At 36.5% G+C, this 21,182-nt stretch overlaps 1 protein-coding gene and 1 pseudogene across 1 annotated transcript; one reads left to right on the forward strand and one right to left on the reverse strand.

The window, feature by feature from the left end:
* Nucleotides 1–1,258: 1,258 nt before the first annotated feature.
* On the reverse strand, nt 1,259–2,440 carry LOC130732067 (F-box protein CPR1-like; annotated as a pseudogene).
* A 6,139-nt stretch (nt 2,441–8,579) lies between these two features.
* Nucleotides 8,580–11,324, forward strand: LOC130747033 (uncharacterized). The gene is made up of 4 exons (XM_057599854.1): nt 8,580–9,573; nt 9,678–10,487; nt 10,566–10,684; nt 10,803–11,324. Exons 1-4 carry the CDS (start codon nt 8,580–8,582, stop codon nt 11,322–11,324), a joined length of 2,445 nt encoding a protein of 814 aa, XP_057455837.1.
* The last annotated feature ends 9,858 nt before the right edge of the window (nt 11,325–21,182 follow it).

Raw genomic sequence — 21,182 nt, forward strand, 5'->3', positions numbered from 1 at the left:
GAGAGCCCACTTATTTTGGCGGGCCAGCCCAACCCGTCCCGTTTATGGCGGGCTACAGGCGGGGCGGGGCGGGTTAGCCCGCTTTGCCATCCCTAGATCAAACCAAACAAAACAAGTAGAGTTCCAGCTTTTTACCTCAGAGGGACCAACAAACTAAGCAAAGAACAAAGTGGTGAAGACGACATAATATGCCTTTGCAAATTTGAATGGTGGTAGCAGTGTTCTTATCTGTCATTTGCCACACATAATACAACTTATTCATTGCTGAAAATTACAATGCTTAAGCATTAACTAATAAAAGCACATAGTAGAAGCATAACAAGGAATAAAAACCTTTATGACCGAAGGAAAGCACAACAAGAGCAGAATCAAGAATGTCTATACAAGCAATCAAGAATAAATTATTTTGCGTTTTCAAACGTCAAATAAATAGAAGAGGGAAATAATGGTCAAAACAATCACTAGAGTAATGAACTTACCACATAAAGTATTGGCTTTGGGAAGGCTCTGTCAAGATCCAAGAGCTTGAATGACAACCTTTTGCAGCTGAACATGACTAAATTTCAGTATAGTCACAGTAGCTGCCTCAACCAGACTTTATTGTTAATCACTCCTGCAAGATTAACTGTTAGGCAAGGACTAAACCATCGATCGAGCTTTGCATTTTAGAGGGAATTTTAGTTGGTGAGGAAACTTGTAGTGTGTTTATCTATAGTGTAGTATGTAATTCAATCTTGTAACTGCTGCTGGAAATCTTTTTCTGCTCAATTTTGTAAATCGTTACAAGTTAGTGCTTGAGAAGAAAATATCAACACAATTTTACTTTGCAGGTTTCAGGTAGATAATTTATGGAGTTAACTTGCACAAATGTTGTTTTAGGTAGCATAAACAGAGAAGAAAAATGATGTAGAGAGAGATTAAAAAGAAAAGGGAGAGTCTCCCACAAGAGTTTCCTTTATAAGCTTGATTCTGTTATTCAACTTACAGAATGAATCAAATTACACCACTGATTCCTCTATCTAATTGTTGAATATTCACACATTTCAACCCATGCTTCAACAGGTTGAGCCCTCTTATATTGGCAGCTAAATTTTGTACCAAAATCACAAACTCTTAGTAGAGCAATAAAATAGCTTGAACTGGCCTTGATAAAATATCATTCTTACAATTGATAATGAAACAAAAACATGAACAAGATGCAAATTGAAAGAGAGTGAAGCATCAAAATAAAAATGATAAAGCAAGATTCATATTTGCAAATAGTTTCTTTCTCATATATGATGTATGCAATTGAAGATATATTCTGTATACAAGTAGTTCTTAACATAGAACTCATGATGAAAGCTCTAAGCATACACAATCAATAATCTATTTGCTCAATCGGAGAAGATTTTCCTTATAAATTACTATTTGACTATAAAATGACTTTCCTTTGAGGCCAATCTCTTGGATCATCATGGTACCTAAATCAAACCAGACCATTTCTTCATCATTCTTTATGAAGAATATATCACCCTTCTTCCCCGTTCCAATAGGATGCTCAACGCAAGGCAAGGGTCCAACAGTGAAAAGTTTCATCCATGATTCCTTCACACCAACCTCACCCAAAACTGTTATGTGAAAAATAGTGGTTTCATAATAGTATGAGATCACCGCAACAGACCCATTCAACACCACCAGGTGTTTCAAAAGCATTATATCACATAGATCTAAGGGTAATGTTGTTGTAAATGAACTCTCATTGCAAAAATTAAATGATACCAAATGTCCTTCATCAGTGTCTTCGTTTGGTGAATACAACCAGTGACACACTCCGTTCATGTAAATGCTATCATCTCCATACATTCTGCGCATATATATCGATATCAAGTTTCCTCCATGAGTTACTTCTCAAGCTATATATCTCCCAAAGGGGGTTTGGGTCTGGGCACTTTGGCACTTCATCCCCACCTTCAAAGTCTGTGAGGTATTGAAGAAAACTTACTTCTCGAATCACCTTATAGTCATCTGTAACATGGTCATAACTGAATCCATGAAGAGTAATTAAAATTAGCATGTGTATTATCTGCTTGAAGCAAGAGGAGAGATGTGTCATCATAATAAGAATGAAGTTTAGATATGAAATTGGTGCGGAACATGGTCATGAAATAAGAATTTTCAAGTAAAATAGAGAACGATTTGTGGATGCAGATGAAACGTTTGAGGGATTTGAGAGGTAATTTTGATAGAATTGAGAAAGCTACTTCATCTGGTACGGGTATCTCTTTTCCAAGAGGAGCCATAGATTTTTGCGAACAAAATCATGAAGGGTTAAGTTGAATTGAGAAGAAAAAATGCACCGCTGAGTGAATTAAGCAATCGAATGGGGAAGCAATGAGATTGGGAAAGATTACTCAAAAGAGACTGAATATAGATATCAAAACCCTGCCCTCACTTGCAAATTCACCGCCTATCTTAATTCACACGTAATTCTTCTTTTGACCAAATAATTGATACACAATCTTATACTATATACTATTTCCAAAACCAAAAAGGGACAATTTCGATAAGTGTTACCCTTTATGTTATGTCTTTCTTTTCATACTATTATTCGTAGGTAGATAATGTCATATTTATATTTTCTGATTTTTAGTAATTTAAATATTAAATCATTCCATATTTTTGAAAATAATTACTGTATTAATATGACATTTAATGTTTATCAATGGCAATATAATAATTAACAAAAGTCAATTGTGACTTTTTTAAGAATAATTACTGTATTAATTTGACAATTAATGGTTATTAATGACATTTGAACAATTAATAAAAGTTTAATTTTGAATTTTCTACCATTAAAGGTATTTGACATTTATATTATACAATTTTTATATCAAAATATTTTTCGACATTTATAGTATATGTTTAAAATATATAATATTTAATATATAATTTAATTATTTGATGATTTTATTCAAATATTAATTAGTAATAAATAATAATAATAATAATAACAATACCCTCTCATGCTTCGCCATTCTTAAGTAATTTTTTTCCTCATACTATTAGTAGGTAGATAATGTCATATTTATCGTTTTTAATTTTTCGGTAATTTAAAGATTCAAGAATTCCATATTTTCAAAAATAGCTACGGTATTAAATGTAAAAAAATTAACAAAAGACAAATGTGAATTATTTACTGTGACATTTAATGGTTATTATTGATATTAGAATAATTAACAAAAGTCAATTGTGACTTTTCAACCACTAAACGTATTTGACATTTAACATTTAATTTTTATATCAAAATAATTAACAAAAGATGTATGCCGACAATATATTCTTTTTTTAATGGTTGTTTTTATTTTAAAATTAGAGACAAAAGTCAATTGTGACTTTTCTATCATATTGTAACGTATTTTACATAATATGTGAACTAATATAGTTATTTTAAAATATAAATTATTTTACTTGAATTTAACAATTTTGGCTAATAATTAATCTGTGACATGATTAATTTTGAAATTTAAAAAATATTTCCTAAAATGATGTTGTAAATTAATACAAATTCAAAATAATTGATCTAAATCATTTCTTAAAGTTTATAAATATTACCCCAATAAATTGGACATCTTAATTATTTAATTTAAAATTCAATAAATTAAATTAAATTAATGCAAAGCTTCTATTTTGAGTCTGATCAGGGAGGTTGGCTAGATTCAGCTCTATGCAGATCAATATGTGAAGGAAATCGCACAAGCTTTTGGCATGATAACTGGTCTGGCCCTATTACTCTGGCAGTAAAATTTAATCGTCTCTTCGGACTTTCTTCCCAACAGAATGCGCTTATACATGAGGTAGGGAATTGGGGTGATGAAAGTTGGGTGTGGCACCATTTCCAACTATCAGACATTCCTTATGTGTGGCGCCAGATTGGTTAAATTAAATGTGTTGGAGGTTATTCAGTGGAGGTCTTGGAGATGGATTACTGATGCAGGAGCAAATTAATTATGAATTTATTATTTTTAGTATTTTTAAATATATTTAGGATCATTCCGAATCTATTCTGTTTTTAATTAAGTTTAGGATCAATTTGTTAGGATTTGTTATTTTTAATTACTTTCTAATTGAGTTTAGGATCTTTTAGTTAGGATTTTCATTATTTTTAGTTTCATTAGGGTTTTCCTATTTCTCTATTTAAGCACGTGTAAGGCAATAGCCTATTCAGTTTATTATTGATAATCAAATTTGAGATTTTTCTCTCTTTACTGGTGGATTCCAGAGTTATCTTTTTAGGGTTCAGTGTTTGCTAACCCTTACTTTCTGGTGGATTCCAGAAACCTTTTCTTTTAGGATTTGCGCTTGCAATCCTAGTACGACTTCCGCTGCATCAAGTGGTATCAGAGCAGGCTTTCTCCTGTCTCTTTTCTTTGCTTGATCAACCATGGAAGATCAACCAATGACCAAAGCAGACCTAAAGGATGTTACCGCGGCTCTTACCGCGGCCCTAACTGCTATTACGCAACATATGACACAACAAATGATACAACATATGGCGACGTTCACGGCGGCTTTAACGGCGCAGATCAACAATACCAACAACGGTAACCGGCGACGAGACAGGAGAGGGAAACCACATAGGTTTCCGCGCGACAACAACAACAATCGTTCCGCTATATCTTTACCTTCCCAATCTTTGCATTCACCATCCGTATCTCATCCTTATTACCAAGTTCAGTACCCAACCTCTAAAACCACCGAAACTCCACACCCCCAACCTGCTACATCCAACCTTATCAATCCTTACCCCAACATATCACCGACTGCAAATCCAATTTCCTTGCCACAACCCCTACCAAAACCTATTTCAAATTCATGTCCATCTGCAAGACCTATGTACGCAACTTCTTCGGAATCAGATTCTCAAATTTCATTTGCGCCATCCTCTATTGTTGACATGGAAGATGAGGCAAAAATGTTGGTGGATGATTTGGTACCATCTGCGCAGAAACCAAGGGAAGTAGACGTTACAAAAGGTGAAAACTTTGGCCACATGAAGTCCTCAGAGTTTCTTACATTCAAATCTTCAACTCCGCTTCCTACAGGAGTACAAAGCATTATCCCCTATAATTCAAAAGCCCCCAATGTTATTTTGGAGAAACTGGAGAGGTTAGAATTGCTTAAAGATAGTGATGGTGCTCATGAGATATTTGTTGAAGGAGATGATGAAAAAATAGTTCGAAGTTGTAGTAATGGTGTTGTTCGTTTGGTTGGTTTGCATATTGAAGCCTTTTATTTAGAAGAGAACTTGTGGTCAAGTTCTTTGGAAGAAGAGGAGAATGTAAAGACATCAGAGGCACTTGGTTGTGACGCATTCATGCGGACATCAGATAGTTCTACACAAATTTGGGTATTTGACCCTGGCATTCTTAATGTCGTTCATGAGTTCCGAACAGAGGCCTCCTTTGTTTTTTTTTGTTACGTTAGAACTCGGGGTCGAGTTCTTCACAGGAAGAGGAGCCTGATGCAGGAGCAAATTAATTATGAATTTATTATTTTTAGTATTTTTAAATATATTTAGGATCATTCCGAATCTATTCTGTTTTTAATTAAGTTTAGGATCAATTTGTTAGGATTTGTTATTTTTAATTACTTTCTAATTGAGTTTAGGATCTTTTAGTTAGGATTTTCATTATTTTTAGTTTCATTAGGGTTTTCCTATTTCTCTATTTAAGCACGTGTAAGGCAATAGCCTATTCAGTTTATTATTGATAATCAAATTTGAGATTTTTCTCTCTTTACTGGTGGATTCCAGAGTTATCTTTTTAGGGTTCAGTGTTTGCTAACCCTTACTTTCTGGTGGATTCCAGAAACCTTTTCTTTTAGGATTTGCGCTTGCAATCCTAGTACGACTTCCGCTGCATCAATTACTGCCATGAATAAGGATTTTCGTTGCTCTCTATACGAATGAACTTCTGAACCTCGTGTTTGTATAGCCCAAATTGGTCCTTAATGTTGGTATCTGTTGAAGGCTTTGTTGGTATCCTCCTTGGAGTGTCTTTGAGTTTAGAAGTCTTGTACTCTTTTTCCTAACTAGGTTTTCCCAATGGGGTTTTCTCCTAGTTAGGTTTTAATGAGGCAACTTCTATTCTCTTCCTCCTTGGAGTTGATGGACTAGGATAGTTTTTTATGTACTTAGTAGTTTTAAGCTTTCTTTTCCCTCTTCCTTCTTTCTCTTGTATTAGGTTAAAGTAGGGGTGGCAATATGGGTTGGCGGGTCGGGCAGCGCTCAACCCGCCACTAACCCGCCGAAATGCGGGCTGGGTTAGGCTAGATCACTTTTGGTATTTGAGTTCAAAGTCTCAACCCAACCCATATTTTGACGGGACGATGGGTTGGCGGGCTAGCTCACTTAGAAAATGTAGTGAAATAAAAAAAATTGTGTGAGAAATTTTAAAAAACCTTTCACTTTTCATATGTTGGCACATGAAAAAATTAGAATTATACTTGTTCTTTATCTTTAAATGTTATGAGTTCAGCAAGAAAGTCTCACCAATAGCAATAACAAAAAAATATTTCTCATGCGTGGTTATTAAAATTTGTAAAACTGTAACCTCAGTAGCAACTATCAAGTGTAAGTGTCAATAACCTTCATCAAATCATTGATAAATGTCATTTTTCTTTGATACACACTCACTTAATATTACTTAACATCACTTGATGTGTTTTACAATAATCAACAAGAGTTTACTTTAGCCAATAATAGTCAACCAACAATTATAAGCGATAATGTCGAGTAGTCATGAAAGTTTTAGACAAAACATAACCTACAAATAAGAGCCGCAACTTATATAGGTGAATCAATGGAAGGTCATCATTGACTAGTTTTCAAAATAGTTTTTTTTTTTAGTTTAGGTCTGCCGTAATATACGCGCACCTTAAAATAATCTACTTAAAAAATAAAAAATAAAAAAAAAGTGAAAAATAGGTTGGCGGGCTAACCCAACCCGTCATTAACCCGCCAAAATGCGGGTTGGGCTGACCCACTTTTAAAATTTGGGTTCAAAATCTCAACCCAACCCGTCAAAAAAGGTGGGCCAAACCCATTTTGCCACCTAGTTTGAAGTACCCTTTGTACTTCATATCAATATAATTCTTATGGCTTATCAAAAAATAAATGAATTAAAATATAAATAAGATGTAAATTCAACTAGGATACCCAAAAAGAACAAAAATTAAAATACCTAGATATTTAAATTATTTTACTTGAATTTAATAATTTGGAAACAAAGATATTAAGTTCTATTATTAATTTATGTTAATTGCTTACATTTGAGTAATTCTTATTGCTACTGCCACTGCCACATGTAGCTTTCGACAGCTGGCTTTTATCCGTCATTACTCACTGGAATAGCACCTTGGGCATGGCAGTGTTATGGTGGCTCTGGCGGTGGCGCAACATGAGCGTGTTCGAGACTCAAGTGCTTCCGTTGAACCAAGTGTTACGGTGTATCCTTCGGGATGATTGTCTTTGGCGTACGTCAATGCAGAAACAGCAGGTACAACCGGGGACGGATGTGAATGTTGTTGATGGGAGCTCTCCTTCGAGAGTGCACGTAGCTGTGGATGGCAGCTGGAACCCGCAGTTGGGGCGTATGGGTTGTGCGGCTGTTCTTCGCGATAAACATGGCAATTGGATTTCTGCAACCTCAGTGCGCTATGGTCATGGAAGCAGTTTCCTAGCTGAGCTCAAAGCTGTGGAGCTGGGTCTCAAGGAAGCGGTGGCGCAGGGCTTCAGAGTTGTGGAGTGTAAGTCTGATTGTCTCCAAGTTGTTGAAGCTCTTCAACCAGGGTGCGATCTCAGCGGGTATTGGGACCATAGTTGTCAATAGCGGCAAATAGCGCCGCTATCGCGGCGTCGCGTAGCGGCTGCTACCCGCGATTCTGGGCAAATCGCGTCGCGGAAACGAATCGCGGCCGTCGCGGCGCGAATCGCGGCCCAATCGAGGCGAAATCGCGGCCAATCGCGGCCTGTAGCGCCGCTCCCATATCGAATCTTTAAATGATAGAAAAACCCATATTTTTAAACCGTTGGAGTTTTATAATCAGGGGCAAAACAGGTAATTCGAATGAAATTAGGTCTACTTTATTCTTCCTCTCTTCCTTACTCTCTCATTCGTGTTGAGCCGTTCACGAATCAGTGTTCTGCTTCTTCCTCTCTTCCACCTCTTCCTCTCCTTCTCCGGCGCTCTCCTTCTCCGGCGACAAGCTCTCCGGCGAGAGCTTCTTCTCTGGCGACATACCAACGAGGTTAGTTGTTTTCTTCCTTCTCTCTCTCGGTTTCCTCTTCTCTCTTTCCCTCTCTGTTTTTTTTTTCACTTTTCTCTTCTTTCCCTCTGTTTTTCGTTTACCTCTTCTTTCCCATCTTCCTGTTTCTATTTCCAGCATCTGTTCTATTTTTCATACTCTGTTCTGTTTTTCATTTTCCTCTTCTTTCCCCTCTTTCTGTTTCTATTTTTGGTTTTGTGCTCACTTTCTCTTCACTACAATAATGCTCTGTTTTAGTAATGCTCACTCCCTATTCTGATTTCTGACCAGCCATGGCATCCCCCTCTGAACCAAACGACTGTGAGGTTGTAAATAATTGCAAGCGGACTGAAAATGGGCTTTACAAGCCTATAGGAGACAACATTGATATATCATGGCAGTGGAACAGCTTGAAGAATCCACATGATAGGAAGAGAGTAACATGTGATTTCTGTGGGGTGACAACTTCAGGAGGAATTACAAGGGCAAAACGTCATCAAATGAAAAAAAAGGGAGATTGTAATTCATGTAGGAAAGTTCCAGAAGAAGTGATACTATTGTTGATGGAAGCTCTTGCTAAGAAACAAGGGCAACAAGAACACTTGACTGAATTGAATGAAGATGAAGAGGAGGAAGATCAGTTGCAAGAAATTGTGTCAATTAAAAGTGGGAAAAGACCTATAAGTTCAAGTGGGGCTTCCTCTACTCTTCCTAAGAAGCCAAATGTTAAAGGCCCCTTGGATTTACTTTTTATGAGAGATCCGGAGACAAGCTTGAAGTTGACAAAAGCGAAGAATCAAACAAGCATGATTGATGCATGTGATAAAGAAGCTAGAGCAAGGACAATCCAATATATTGCTAGATTCTTTATTCGGAATAGCATTCCATTCAATGTTGTGCGATCAAAGAGCTTCAAGTTGATGCTTGAGGCCGTTGGAAGCTATGGCCCTCACTTGAAAGCTCCAAGCTACCATGAGATGAGAGTTCCCCTCCTAAAAAAGGAGTTGGAATACACCAAAAACTTGATGAAGAAAAATGTGGAAGAGAGAGGAAAGTATGGTTGCTCGATTATGTCCGATGCTTGGACGGATAGGAAGCAAAGGACTTTGATTAATTTTCTAGTGAATAGCCCAGCTGGATCTATGTTTGTCAGGAGTGTTGATGGATCTTCATACATGAAGACCGGAGAAAAGTTATTCACTCTTTTGGACAGCCTTGTTGAGGAGATTGGTGAGAAGAATGTTGTGCAAGTGGTGACCGACAACGGAAGCAATTATGTATTGGCCGGTATGTGACGTTAACTATTACTTTGTTAATTACTTTATTAGTGTGTTAGTGATAATGTGTTGCTCTTGCTCATTTCAATTTTTTAATTTGGAATTGGGTCTTAGGTAAAATTCTACAAGCTAAGAGGAAGCACTTATTTTGGACTCCATGTGCTGCCCATTGCATTGATTTGATCTTTGAAGACATTGGCAAGCTTAAAAGAGTTCAAAAGACCATCAAAAGGGGTATAAGTCTTGTTGGCTTTTTCTATAATCACACTTTGGCATTGAACATCATGAGAAAGTACACCAACAAATCAGAATTGGTTAGACATGGAGTTACAAGATTTGCCACCACATTTCTCACTTTGCGAAGGTTGTACACTCAAAGAAACAACCTTAGAAAGATGTTCACTTCCGATGATTGGACAAATACTACCTTGGCTAAAGTCACTAAGGGGAAAGGGGCAGCAAATGTGGTTCTCATGAACACATTTTGGAATGACGTTGCTTATTGTCTTAGGTCTATGGGGCCATTGGTGGGTGTCCTAAGGCTTGTTGATAATGAAAGGAAGCCGGCAATGGGTTACATATATGAAGCTATGGATAGGGCTAAGGAGGCTATTAAAAGTGGTTTTAAAGGAAATGAAAGCAAGTACAAGGAGATTTGGGCAATAATTGATAATAGGTGGGAATGTCAACTTCACCATCCATTGCATGCTGCGGGACATTTTCTGAATCCGGAATACTTTTATGATAATCCGGATATGGATCGTAATCTAGAAATCATGGAAGGTGTCTACAAATGTATTGATGTACTTAGTGAGAATGATGAAGTGAATGATAAAGTTACGCTTGAATTGGCTACGTATAAGGTGGCTGGAGGCTTCTTTGGAAAGAAACAAGCCGTAAGAGCAAGGAAAACAATGTCTCCGGGTAAGTGAGAACCATGCTCCTTATTTAGATTAAATCTTCAAGCATCATGAACTAACTTATGTTGCATTATCATTGTAGCTGAGTGGTGGAGGTCCTTTGGACAAAGTACTCCTCATTTGACGGCACTTGCTATTAAAGTGCTAAGCTTGACGTGCAGTTCATCCGGTTGTGAGCGAAACTGGAGTATCTTTGAGCATGTAAGTTAATACTCTATTTATTTATTTTTATAAAGTATTAGTTTAGAGTTTAGAGTTTAGACTTTAGAGTTTCATAAAATAATTATGAAACTAACATTTATTTTATATTATAATATAGATTCACTCAAAGAAGAGGAGTCGCCTTGAGCATCAAAAGTTGCAAGATTTAGTCTATGTGAAATACAACCAAGCTCTTAGAGAAAGATTTGATTGCCGTGATGCCATTGACCCCATTGTCCTAGATGGCATTGATGATAGTAATGAGTGGTTGTTGGGAGAAATGGGTGGAGATGGAGAAGAACATGCTGAAAATGATTTGGTTTTTGAAGATGATGACTTAACTTGGGGAGATGTTGCAAATGCAGGAGGTGTTGATGAGCCCTTGACATATACTAGAAGGACATCAAGAAGGGGAATTGATGCTGCCACTACATCTTCTACTACTAGGCCTTCAACTTCAACCACTAGAGGCCGAGGGAGAGGACAAAGAAGAGGCAAGGGAGTGGTGATAGAAGAAGTTGATTTGGAGAGTGAAGAGGAAAGTGAAGAGGAAGAGGAGGTGGGGGAAGAAATCTACCACACGGACACAAGTGAAAGTAACAATGAAGAGGATCCCGAGCTAGAAGAAGATGATGATTGATGATTTCTTATGTAGCTAGGAGTCTAGTAACTCTTATTTTAAATTTCAATGTTGTTGTTTCATGTTTTAAATCTTGGAGGCTTGAACTTCTTTAGTTTTTAAACCTTATGACTATTAGGTATTATGAATGTTATGAATTTTAAGTAATATTTGTCATGTTTTAGTATTTATATGTATATTGAATTAAACTGTTATTTATATTTAAAAAAAATCAAAATAGCGGTCATCCCGCTATCCGCTATCCCGCTATCCCATTTTTGGGGCCGGCCGCTATGCGCCGCTATCCGGGATTAACTACTATGATTGGGACAGGGAGTATATCAGTCAAGTGCTGGAGCATATGCGAAATTTCCAGAGAAGTAACGTTTCTGGTAGAGGGTTGCATGCTTAATGAGCTTCTATAGCTACATCATTTATGGGCCTCAAGTTACTAGGCCAAATATAATTAGTTAATATTATTTCTATGTTTATTTCTAGTTTGTTATTTAGATCATGTTCTAGAGTATTCTACTTTCTATGATGGTGCCACATGTAAGGTCACCTTTCATCCCTTAGAGTGGATAGTTAGTATAAGTTGTATGGTTTCCATTATGAAATATTAACAAGAAAATTGACAAAGTTTTATTTTATCTTCTTTTCTTAGTTTTCTTTTGATTTTCTTCCTTTGATTTTACTTGGTAGAGTTTCTCTCTACCAATTTGGTGCTTTCATTACTGATCTCTTGCTTCCATTGCATCATGGTGCTCAGCTATGATGTATTATCATCCATCCTCTCCGCACAACGTGATCCCCGATCCATCTTCTACGCCCATTCTTCACCTTCCTGTCCCGCCATTAATGGTGGATTTTCAGGGCCAGTATCTGAAAATCCTTGGTTCATGGACCAAGTAGCATACCAGTACATCCACCCACCTTCAATCCCACCACAACCCCCACCACCACAATATTTTATCCCATATGAAGCTGCCAACTACACACAACCTTCCTCACCGTACCCACACAGCAACCCACATGGAGTTTCTTCCACAGCTTCAGTTTTCCCACCCATATCAGAACCAACGCCCCCACATGTGATTTTCTGCCTTTGATTTTACTTGGTAGAGTTTCTCTCTACCAATTTGGTGCTTTCATTCATGATCTCTATGCCTCCTGTTAGAGATTCACCGGTTATGCCCACTGTGCTTGATGCCATAGACGCTAAACTTGCTTCCATGGCCACCAAGTTACAGGTCGACTTTGATACTCGACTTTCTGCCATCTCAGGGCTCATTGATCAGGTATCGTTTCTAAATGGCCACCTTCGCTCCATCCCACCACAACCTCCACCTATCTACCACCACAACCCAGCTCCATATCACAATTATCCATCCCAGACGCAACATTCTGCACTCTCATCGCCCCCATTGAAACTTATCAAGTTCTCTGGATCCGATCCTACTTTTTGGCTATTGAACACTGAAGTGTTTTTCCTGCAGCATCCATGGCCACTGGAACTTCGGTTTCAGTTCATTGCCCTGTATCTAGAGGGACAAGCCTTAACATGGTTCAATTTATGGCGCAACCAGCTTGACTCATGGGAGAAATTTCGCGAGGTGTTCAAATTGCAGTTTATACAATTCAGATCTGAGCACATTGCAGCATCAAGTGGGATTGTGCTTGAGAAAACAACAGTTGTTGTGCCTCCACGAAAAGGTGTGACAGTTTACCATGACGAATCGGAGACAACGGCAGACCCACAACAGAAACCTCAGGTTTTATCTGATGCTAAGCCTCACACCCCAACATCTATGGCTCTTTCTTCTCCGGTTTCTACTCAGAAGGTATCAGCTGGAATTATTCACATAGAACACTTTTGCCCAACAGTTTTTGAGACACCACCAACAAAGAGGCCTCTGGATATTTCTACTCATTGTTCCCAGGTTATCTCCACACCTCCACAGATCAGGTCTGATTGTATTATCAATTCATTTACCCCTGATGCAGTTTTCTCAAAAAAAGTACTATGTTTCTACACGCCCTCCCCAACTGTTTGATAAAATGCATGAGAGAAAACTATTTGACAACATGCATGAGTCTGAAGATGAAGAGAAACAAGTTGACTCTACTTATGCTCTTGACTCTCTGTTATTTAAGTTCTTGGCTAAACCTGGCTTATTCATAATATCTTTTGATCCTGGAATTTGTACTCACACTCCTAAGCTAGCATATAGGGCCTTGACTAAATGTGTTGCTGGAGACTTCATATTAAGCCACCATGTGTTTGACAATAGCTCTGAGCGGATTTATAAAGAGCAGCAGGTTAACATTGAACAATTTCTAATGCATTCCATCATGCCTAGGACTCCTAACCTTGATTCATTGGTTCTTGCATCTTTAATTGGAACTTCTCTACCTGCTTTACTTGGCTTCATTATTACTTCCTTTGATCCTGGTATTTGCAATGCTATTTTTTCTCTATCCTATGGTGACTTCTCTAAATGTGTTTATGGAGATTCAAGGTTGAGTTACCTAGGTCTTATTCTGTTGCTAACTGTTGCTAAGTATGCTACACATAAAGAGCTGAAATGCAATGCTACAATTGCACTATCATGGTACAATTGCATGCACCAACAGTTTCATACTCGGGAGAAATTTAAGGAGGAATTCAGATTGCAGTTTGTAGCATCTAGATCTGCCACACTTGAAGTGAAGAGCACTGACATCTTATCTGTAAACTCTGTTGGAGCACAGTTTGAAACTTCAATAGTGGTGGAAACCCCATTCAGATCTCAAGAAATTGCTATACCAGAAATTGGTTTGCACAGTGAAACTACCATGGTGGTAGGATCTGAATCAAGGGATATACAGAACTGCGTTGCTGCTCATTTTGACATGCTGTTAGAAAAGTGCTTCAACCTCAGTTTACTAGAATGGAAGATGATGAGACCTGTGATTTTATTTTCAGAAATTAAATTGTCTCAGTTATATGGAAAAGTAATTTCCCTTTTTGATCCTGGTATTCTAGCTGCTACATCTATTCTATCATATGGTAACTTTTCTATGCAGTGTATAGGAGATTCATGTTTGAGTTTCCTAGGTTATGTTATAGTGGCCTGTGAAGATCATTACCACTCTACTTTATCTAGTTCAGCCCTGAGTCTTCAAACATCGCACCAAAGGTCCTGCTTTGTCACGGCTGCAAGAGCTCTTTTGGTCATGCCCTACTTCTGTCACTCCTCAGATGGTACTTCTCCTAGAATACAAACCATCAAGGACTCAGTGAGTATGGGAAACTGCAACAAGATACAAGAGGCTGTTATGTGTCCGTTTACAAGTCAGAATTCAAAGCTAGATACAACAGCAAAGTTCTATGCTACTATTGCTCATGTTTTACAGCAATATGAATCTCAACAATTTGGCCTAGGCCACCTATATTTATGGATCATGGATTATTATTCTGATGGATTGGGTCCTTCTTCACTACAGCTCTTTCTCCAACAAAGCTTGCTAGCGTGGCATTGGGTCAACACATATATGGTCTCTCTTGGGCAATGTCATCCTACTGGAAATAGCTTTTTTTGGCATAGCATTGTTGATGACAAGTTCATTAGAGCACCTTTGGCAATAGGACGTGGCATTGGGACTTGTTTCTCTGAAATGGAATTAGACAATACATATTGAGTTTGTTCCATGCCAGAGTTCACTTCACAGACTTTGTACTCCTTTCATGGGCTTTGGCATAGCACTACACTTCTTGAGTGGATTCTTATTATTGCTTGGATAGTCTATTTCTCATCCTTGAGGACAAGGATGTTTTCAAGGGGATGGTAATGGTAGAGGGTTGCATGCTTAATGAGCTTCTATAGCTGCATCATTTATGGGCCTCAAGTTACTAGGCCAAATATAATTAGTTAATATTATTTCTATGTTTATTTCTAGTTTGTTATTTAGATCATGTTCTAGAGTATTCTACTTTCTATGATGGTACCACATGTAAGGTCACCTTTCATCCCTTAGAGTGGATAGTTAGTATAAGTTGTATGGTTTCCATTATGAAATATTAACAAGAAAATTGACAAAGTTTTATTTTATCTTCTTTTCTTAGTTTTCTTTTGATTTTCTTCCTTTGATTTTACTTGGTAGAGTTTCTCTCTACCAGTTTCCCATATTACGCGGGACAGGAACAACACAGCGGATACCTTTGCACGTGAAGCTAGCATGTTGGGGTCTCCTTTGCAAGTTTGGAGTCGGCCACCTTCCTTTGTTTATGCATCGTTGTTTCTAGATGCAGTTAGTTAGTCGCTTTCTTTTGTTAATCTTCCTCTTGTAACCAAAAAAAAAATTCTTATTGCTACTATCCAGATACTTTGCAATGGACCTGGAACTTGCATTCACCTATGTGCAATTGCATTTATATTTAAGGTCCATATTCCCATCATTATTCTGTTACTGTTTCCTTAATTTGGATAGTCTGATCCATTTGATAATTCATGATATTACTGAAGTGTGTTTAAGCTTTCTACTGTAGGTGCTGGAAATCAAAGGGTCATCAATTTTCTACAGAGTATTGCGAGAGTGAGAAGGCTCTCCTTGAGTGGCTTGCTCCTGTACAAGTTGCGGATCGCTGATCAACTTTTTCTTCAATGGACATAGGCACATAGCTGCAACAATAATATTTGCGAGGTACCTATGTTGGTCGACTCATGTAACCATTGGCTCCTTTGATCTCATTTAAGAAAAATTTGTATTTTGTCAGCCCGCAAACTGAACAATGTGTATTAGAAGTCACACATTAGCTAGAGATAGAGCATAGATATCCTTTATAAGGGTAGTGCAAACCTTAACTCTTGAGCTAGCTTTTGTGGTTGAGTATAGGTCTCCCAACTTCTAATATGGTATCAAAGCATATCCTAGATCCATTTGTTGTTTGTGGAGACCTCCCATAATTGAACCACCCGTTGTTGTTGATCCCACGTTCCAGATTGTTCAATCCTGGATGTGATGGGATGTGTTAGAAGTCACACATTGGCTAGAGATAGAGCATAAATAGCATTTATAAGGGTAGTGCAAACCTTAACTCTTGAGCTAGCTTTTGTATGACTTCTAACAATGTGCTCAAGTATAAGCAACTCATTCTATACTAATATTGGAAAAGTTCATGTAATTGAACTTTCTTTAGTTTTTTTTTCTCTTTAATTTTATGCTTCTGCTTTCTGTTACTTGCAAACCCAATTTAATAACTTATAGGATGCTAGATGTTGTTAACTATGAAGTAACAAGGCATCTTATGGAGTCGTGATCAAGAAATGACCGCTTGAGCTGCATTTTATGGTTGTACTGATATCAAGATATGGGGTGATCGTGAGGGGTGAATAGTTATCTAAACGTTCTTTCAAAGGTTTTCAGGTTGAATTTCATTATCTTCTTGAGGCCGTGATTTTTCTTTATTTGCAGAGCCCGTCCTGCTCAATCACCTTTGAGCCCTCCAAGTGGTCTTCCTTATTGACAAATTCAGTGGGTGTTCTTTGAATTCTACCATCGTTTAAGCCTTTAAGCTTCCCTTCCTGCTACCTTTTTCTTGATGGCCATGTGTAGCATTATGTTTGAAGCTGGGCTAGAGATGGGTGAAGCTTCATGATAGAACCGGGAAAGAAAAAATTGCTGGATTCTGTTTCACCTTGTTTTATCCAAGCTTAGGAAGTGAAAGTTCTGAAGCATATCCTGACTATTGATGATGTGATGAATGAATTATGTCATGCAAAGTACAAACGAATGCAAGCTGAGGGGAATATTGGAAGGATTGAATTTAATATTTTTTTTTATCAAGAGAGATTATATGAAGGGTCTCATGACAATTACGACTCAAAGGGTAATCAAACTGAGCATCACAAATACTCAGTACAATACAAGCTCTCTTACTCTAAATCAACTTCAATATATAATAACAGAAAAAGAAAACATATCAATAAGTGAAGGGACAATGACTTGCTTTCGTTTCCCATTTAACCTCCAGATAAGTATCCGCGCCTATTTAACACTAGATGAAGCAGAAGTAAAACTTTATCCATAGTATATTAGAGTACAGCAAGTGTCAAAAACAAACCCATAACTTAAAGCCCAAGAAATGGGGACAAAGGTGAGCTATAAAGGCCAAGAAAACGTTAAACTCTCCTAATTTAGAGTAAAATACACTCACCTCCCTCAAGATTTGTAAGAATGACACTCCACCCCATTCTTTTTAAAAATCTACACTCCACCCCATTTTTTATAAAGGCAAATTTTAGTGACGAAAACAAATTCCTCACTACTAAAAACTAATTACTAATTAGTAAAAATTTAAATAAATTTAATGCATATACACTATCATACATTAATTTATGAAAATAATTTTACTGAATTAAATTTAAAAAAACCATCCACTCTGTCTGTTAAGTCCACGTCTCATCTATCTCCAAATCATATTTCTCACCACAAACGGCCACCACCAAGCCTTTACTCCCTTTAACACGGCTCCACTGTCCCACAATGTGAAACCCCATGGCACCTCCATGCCTCAAAGTTTTGTTGCGACCTGAACCCCAGAACGTGAATCGCACATCCCTAAAGCCACTTGTTCAACTACTTCTTGTGAATTTCACCCCTTTAAGTTGTGAGCGAACGCTCTGTTGGTCTTAGATATTGTTGGATTTTGTTAAAAACGATGCTCCACCGCCTCGTTGGGCTCTAATAACCTCAGATCCACTTCATATTTTCATAATTTTGTTTCTCTATTTTCTTCACCCATTTGTGTTGTTTTTTTGGCCTACAACCCAATTTTGAAAATTGGAGGTATAAAGAGATTATTTTGATTAAAATTGAATTATTACCAAATATGAAAACACAAGCATGTTTCACTATGTTCGAGATATGGTTTGTAAATCGGGCAGGTGTGCTATTGCATAATTTGCATTATGAATTTACGGAGGAAAAACGCGATTGAGAGAATGAGGAGGATTGTGATGTTTTCATTTTTAAATTTATTGGATTATATTGATTTTTTTTTTGAAATTATTGATTAACAATTTAAATAATAACTAATTATTAATGAAAAATATTTTTCGTCACTAAATTTGCCTCTATATAAAATGGGGTGGGATGTAGATTTTAGATAAGAATGGGGTGGAGTGTAATTCTAACAAACCTTAAGGGGGTGAGTGTACTTTACTCCCTAATTTAAGCTAGTTCTCTTTTTTCCTATCTCAAGACACAACAGATAAACCTGATGCTTCAGCAATAAATGCAATTAGTGCTACATGTAATAAAGAAATGTCACAGGTAAAGTTTTGATGTCACAAGTGCAGCTGTGACATTATTATAATTCTTGTATGAGTCAGTTCTACCTATTTGAGTTTTCTTATTACACCTAGAGTACTTATTGAAAATGGAAAAATGCTCCAAACAGTGCACAAAGACATCAATTTTTTGCAGACAAATGGGCTATTTGTGAAATGTTTAGGGTATTGCTAAATACATACATATATTTTGGATAGTCATGATGCATCATCTTGATAGTTATATCTCTCGTAATCTAGTTAGTTGAGTTGAGAAACATTTCAGTAATGATATTTTAATTGAGGGTTCACAATGAATTTGTTTTTCAATTAACTTGTGCCTTAATCTAAGTAGAATTCAGTTCTTGCAAAGTCTATTTCCATGGTTTGGAGGTTTCGTGCGGGAGGTTTATTGACACCTTCACAACATATCCTTTGTTTGATCAGTTACGAGTTGGAGATGTCCAGATATTGGATCAGTTATTTACAATGATAATGAGTCAGTTCAAGAGAACAGTAGTGCAGGATGCATAGGGATATACTTCTGGTTCATGAATTTTAAACTCTCACATCTTTTATTCTCTTTTCCTAAACACATGACATACTTCCAAAGATTATCTTTTTCTACATGTCATAGTAGCTTGATCCATTGATGTATTATTCATTCTTCTTGTCTTGAATCCTAGTGCACTGAAGGAAGGTTTCAAATGTTTGATTTGTTCTTTCATTCTGAATATTCGTTTGTAACCTTCCTTAAGGTGGAGCAATATCGCCTGGATTCCTTATTAGCTGAAGCCTATGCTGTTCGTTGGTGTCTTCAAATGGCATCTGAAATGGATTTGGAAAATGTGATTGTGGAGTCTGATTCATTAGCTGTAATACATGCCTTACGTACTGGTTCATGTCCGCCAGATATAGAAGCAGTGATACAAGATTGTAAAGTCTTATTTTCTTTGTTCCCTGTAATCTGTTTCAGTCATGCTAGAAGACAGGCAAACAGTGTGGCCCATGAACTGGCAGCTCTAGCTAGTAATTTCCCTTTCCATGTTTGGTGGCATGAGCCTCCACCTGTTGTTGCTCATGCCTTGGTTGTAGATTCCACTTACATTGATTAATGAAATTGGCTAAGGCCGAACCTTTACTCAAAAAAAAAAAAAAATACATTGGGTTGTCCATATTCTTAGAGAAGCTAACTACCTAGCAGGTTATTTGGCTAAGTTTGAACTTGCTGTATTTTTCTTTTCCTATGTTCTCAAGCCTATCTCTTAATAATCTTTAGCTTCCTAAAAGAAAATTACAAAACAAAACATATCAAATACAATTTGAAAATTACATTGTAATGACAATTATCCTTCCCATTGACAAAAAAAGACAGAAGAGGCAGAACAAACAAGTATAGTAAATGTGATTTGTTTTTAAAGTTTGATTGTCTCTCTCACTAACTTACTCACATTTGTTAATTCATCTGATTCAAAAATTCCATATATAATCTTTTAGGTCATTAGATAAAACATGGAGCGGCATCATGAGTCATAACTATAAATAATGAGAAGAAATCACCAACACAATTTTACTCTGCACGTTTCTAATACATAATTAATTAACTGATTTAACAAACATAAATATTGTTTTAGGCACCATGTAAGGAATTAGCATAAAGAGAGAAGATAAATGATGTAGAGAGATTAAAAGGAAAAGGGAGAGTCTCCCACAAGGATTTCCCTTTAAAACTAAGCTTGATTCTGTTATTCAACTTAAAGAATGAATCAAATTACACCACTGATTCCTCTATGTAATTGTTGAAGATTCACACTTTCCAGCTCATGCCTCAACAGGTTGAGCACTCTTACATTGGCAGATAAATTTTGTACCAAAACCATAACTCTTAGTAGTGAAATAAATTAAAGAAATAGTTTGAAGAGAAAGGCAAGCTTCCTTGTTTACATGAATTAAAACCATCATAAAGAAACAAGCAATCTTGGACAATCTATCTATATATATTATATATTAGTAAAGCTCACTTGAGCTAAGTATTAAGTACAAATACACATATGTATTAAACCATAAAAGCTCACATACCTTTATATTAAATACATTAAAAAATAAAAAATTTAATAAACTAAAAACTGAAAAAAATTGTATTATAAAAACCTATTCAACTACTTATATTAAATAACAACATTCATAGACTTAAAATTGACTTGAGCTTTGCATTTGACAAATTTAAAATATCAAAATAAAAAACAAAATAATATTTATTAATAAATAATTTAGATAAAATACTTTTAAAATAAAAAAATTTCTGTCAATATATATCTATCTATATTGTACTTGGGGTTCTTATTTCCCAAAGTAATTATATATATATTTGATTTTTCCAAAAAAAAAATATCTATCTATCTATATATATTATTAAAGCTCACTTGAGCTAAGTATTAAGTACAAATACACGTGAGAACCTACATACATTAGTAAAAAAATTGGTGTTTTAATGAGATAGCTTAGTGAGTGAATGAACGGGTAGTGGAAACTTGTGCACTAATGATTTCAGTTTTAAACTTAATAAATA

The sequence above is a fragment of the Lotus japonicus genome, chromosome 1, assembly GCF_012489685.1.
Source record: "Lotus japonicus ecotype B-129 chromosome 1, LjGifu_v1.2".
Classification (NCBI taxonomy): Eukaryota; Viridiplantae; Streptophyta; class Magnoliopsida; order Fabales; family Fabaceae; genus Lotus; species Lotus japonicus.

Excerpts from the sequence above, each read along its gene's own strand:
- LOC130747033 (XM_057599854.1), top strand. The coding sequence starts at position 8,580 with ATGGCATCCCCCTCTGAACCAAACGACTGTGAGGTTGTAAATAATTGC. Across the intron at positions 9,574-9,677 it reads AAGCAATTATGTATTGGCCG|GTAAAATTCTACAAGCTAAG; the intron begins GTATGTGACGTT and ends ATTGGGTCTTAG. Across the intron at positions 10,685-10,802 it reads ACTGGAGTATCTTTGAGCAT|ATTCACTCAAAGAAGAGGAG; the intron begins GTAAGTTAATAC and ends ATTATAATATAG.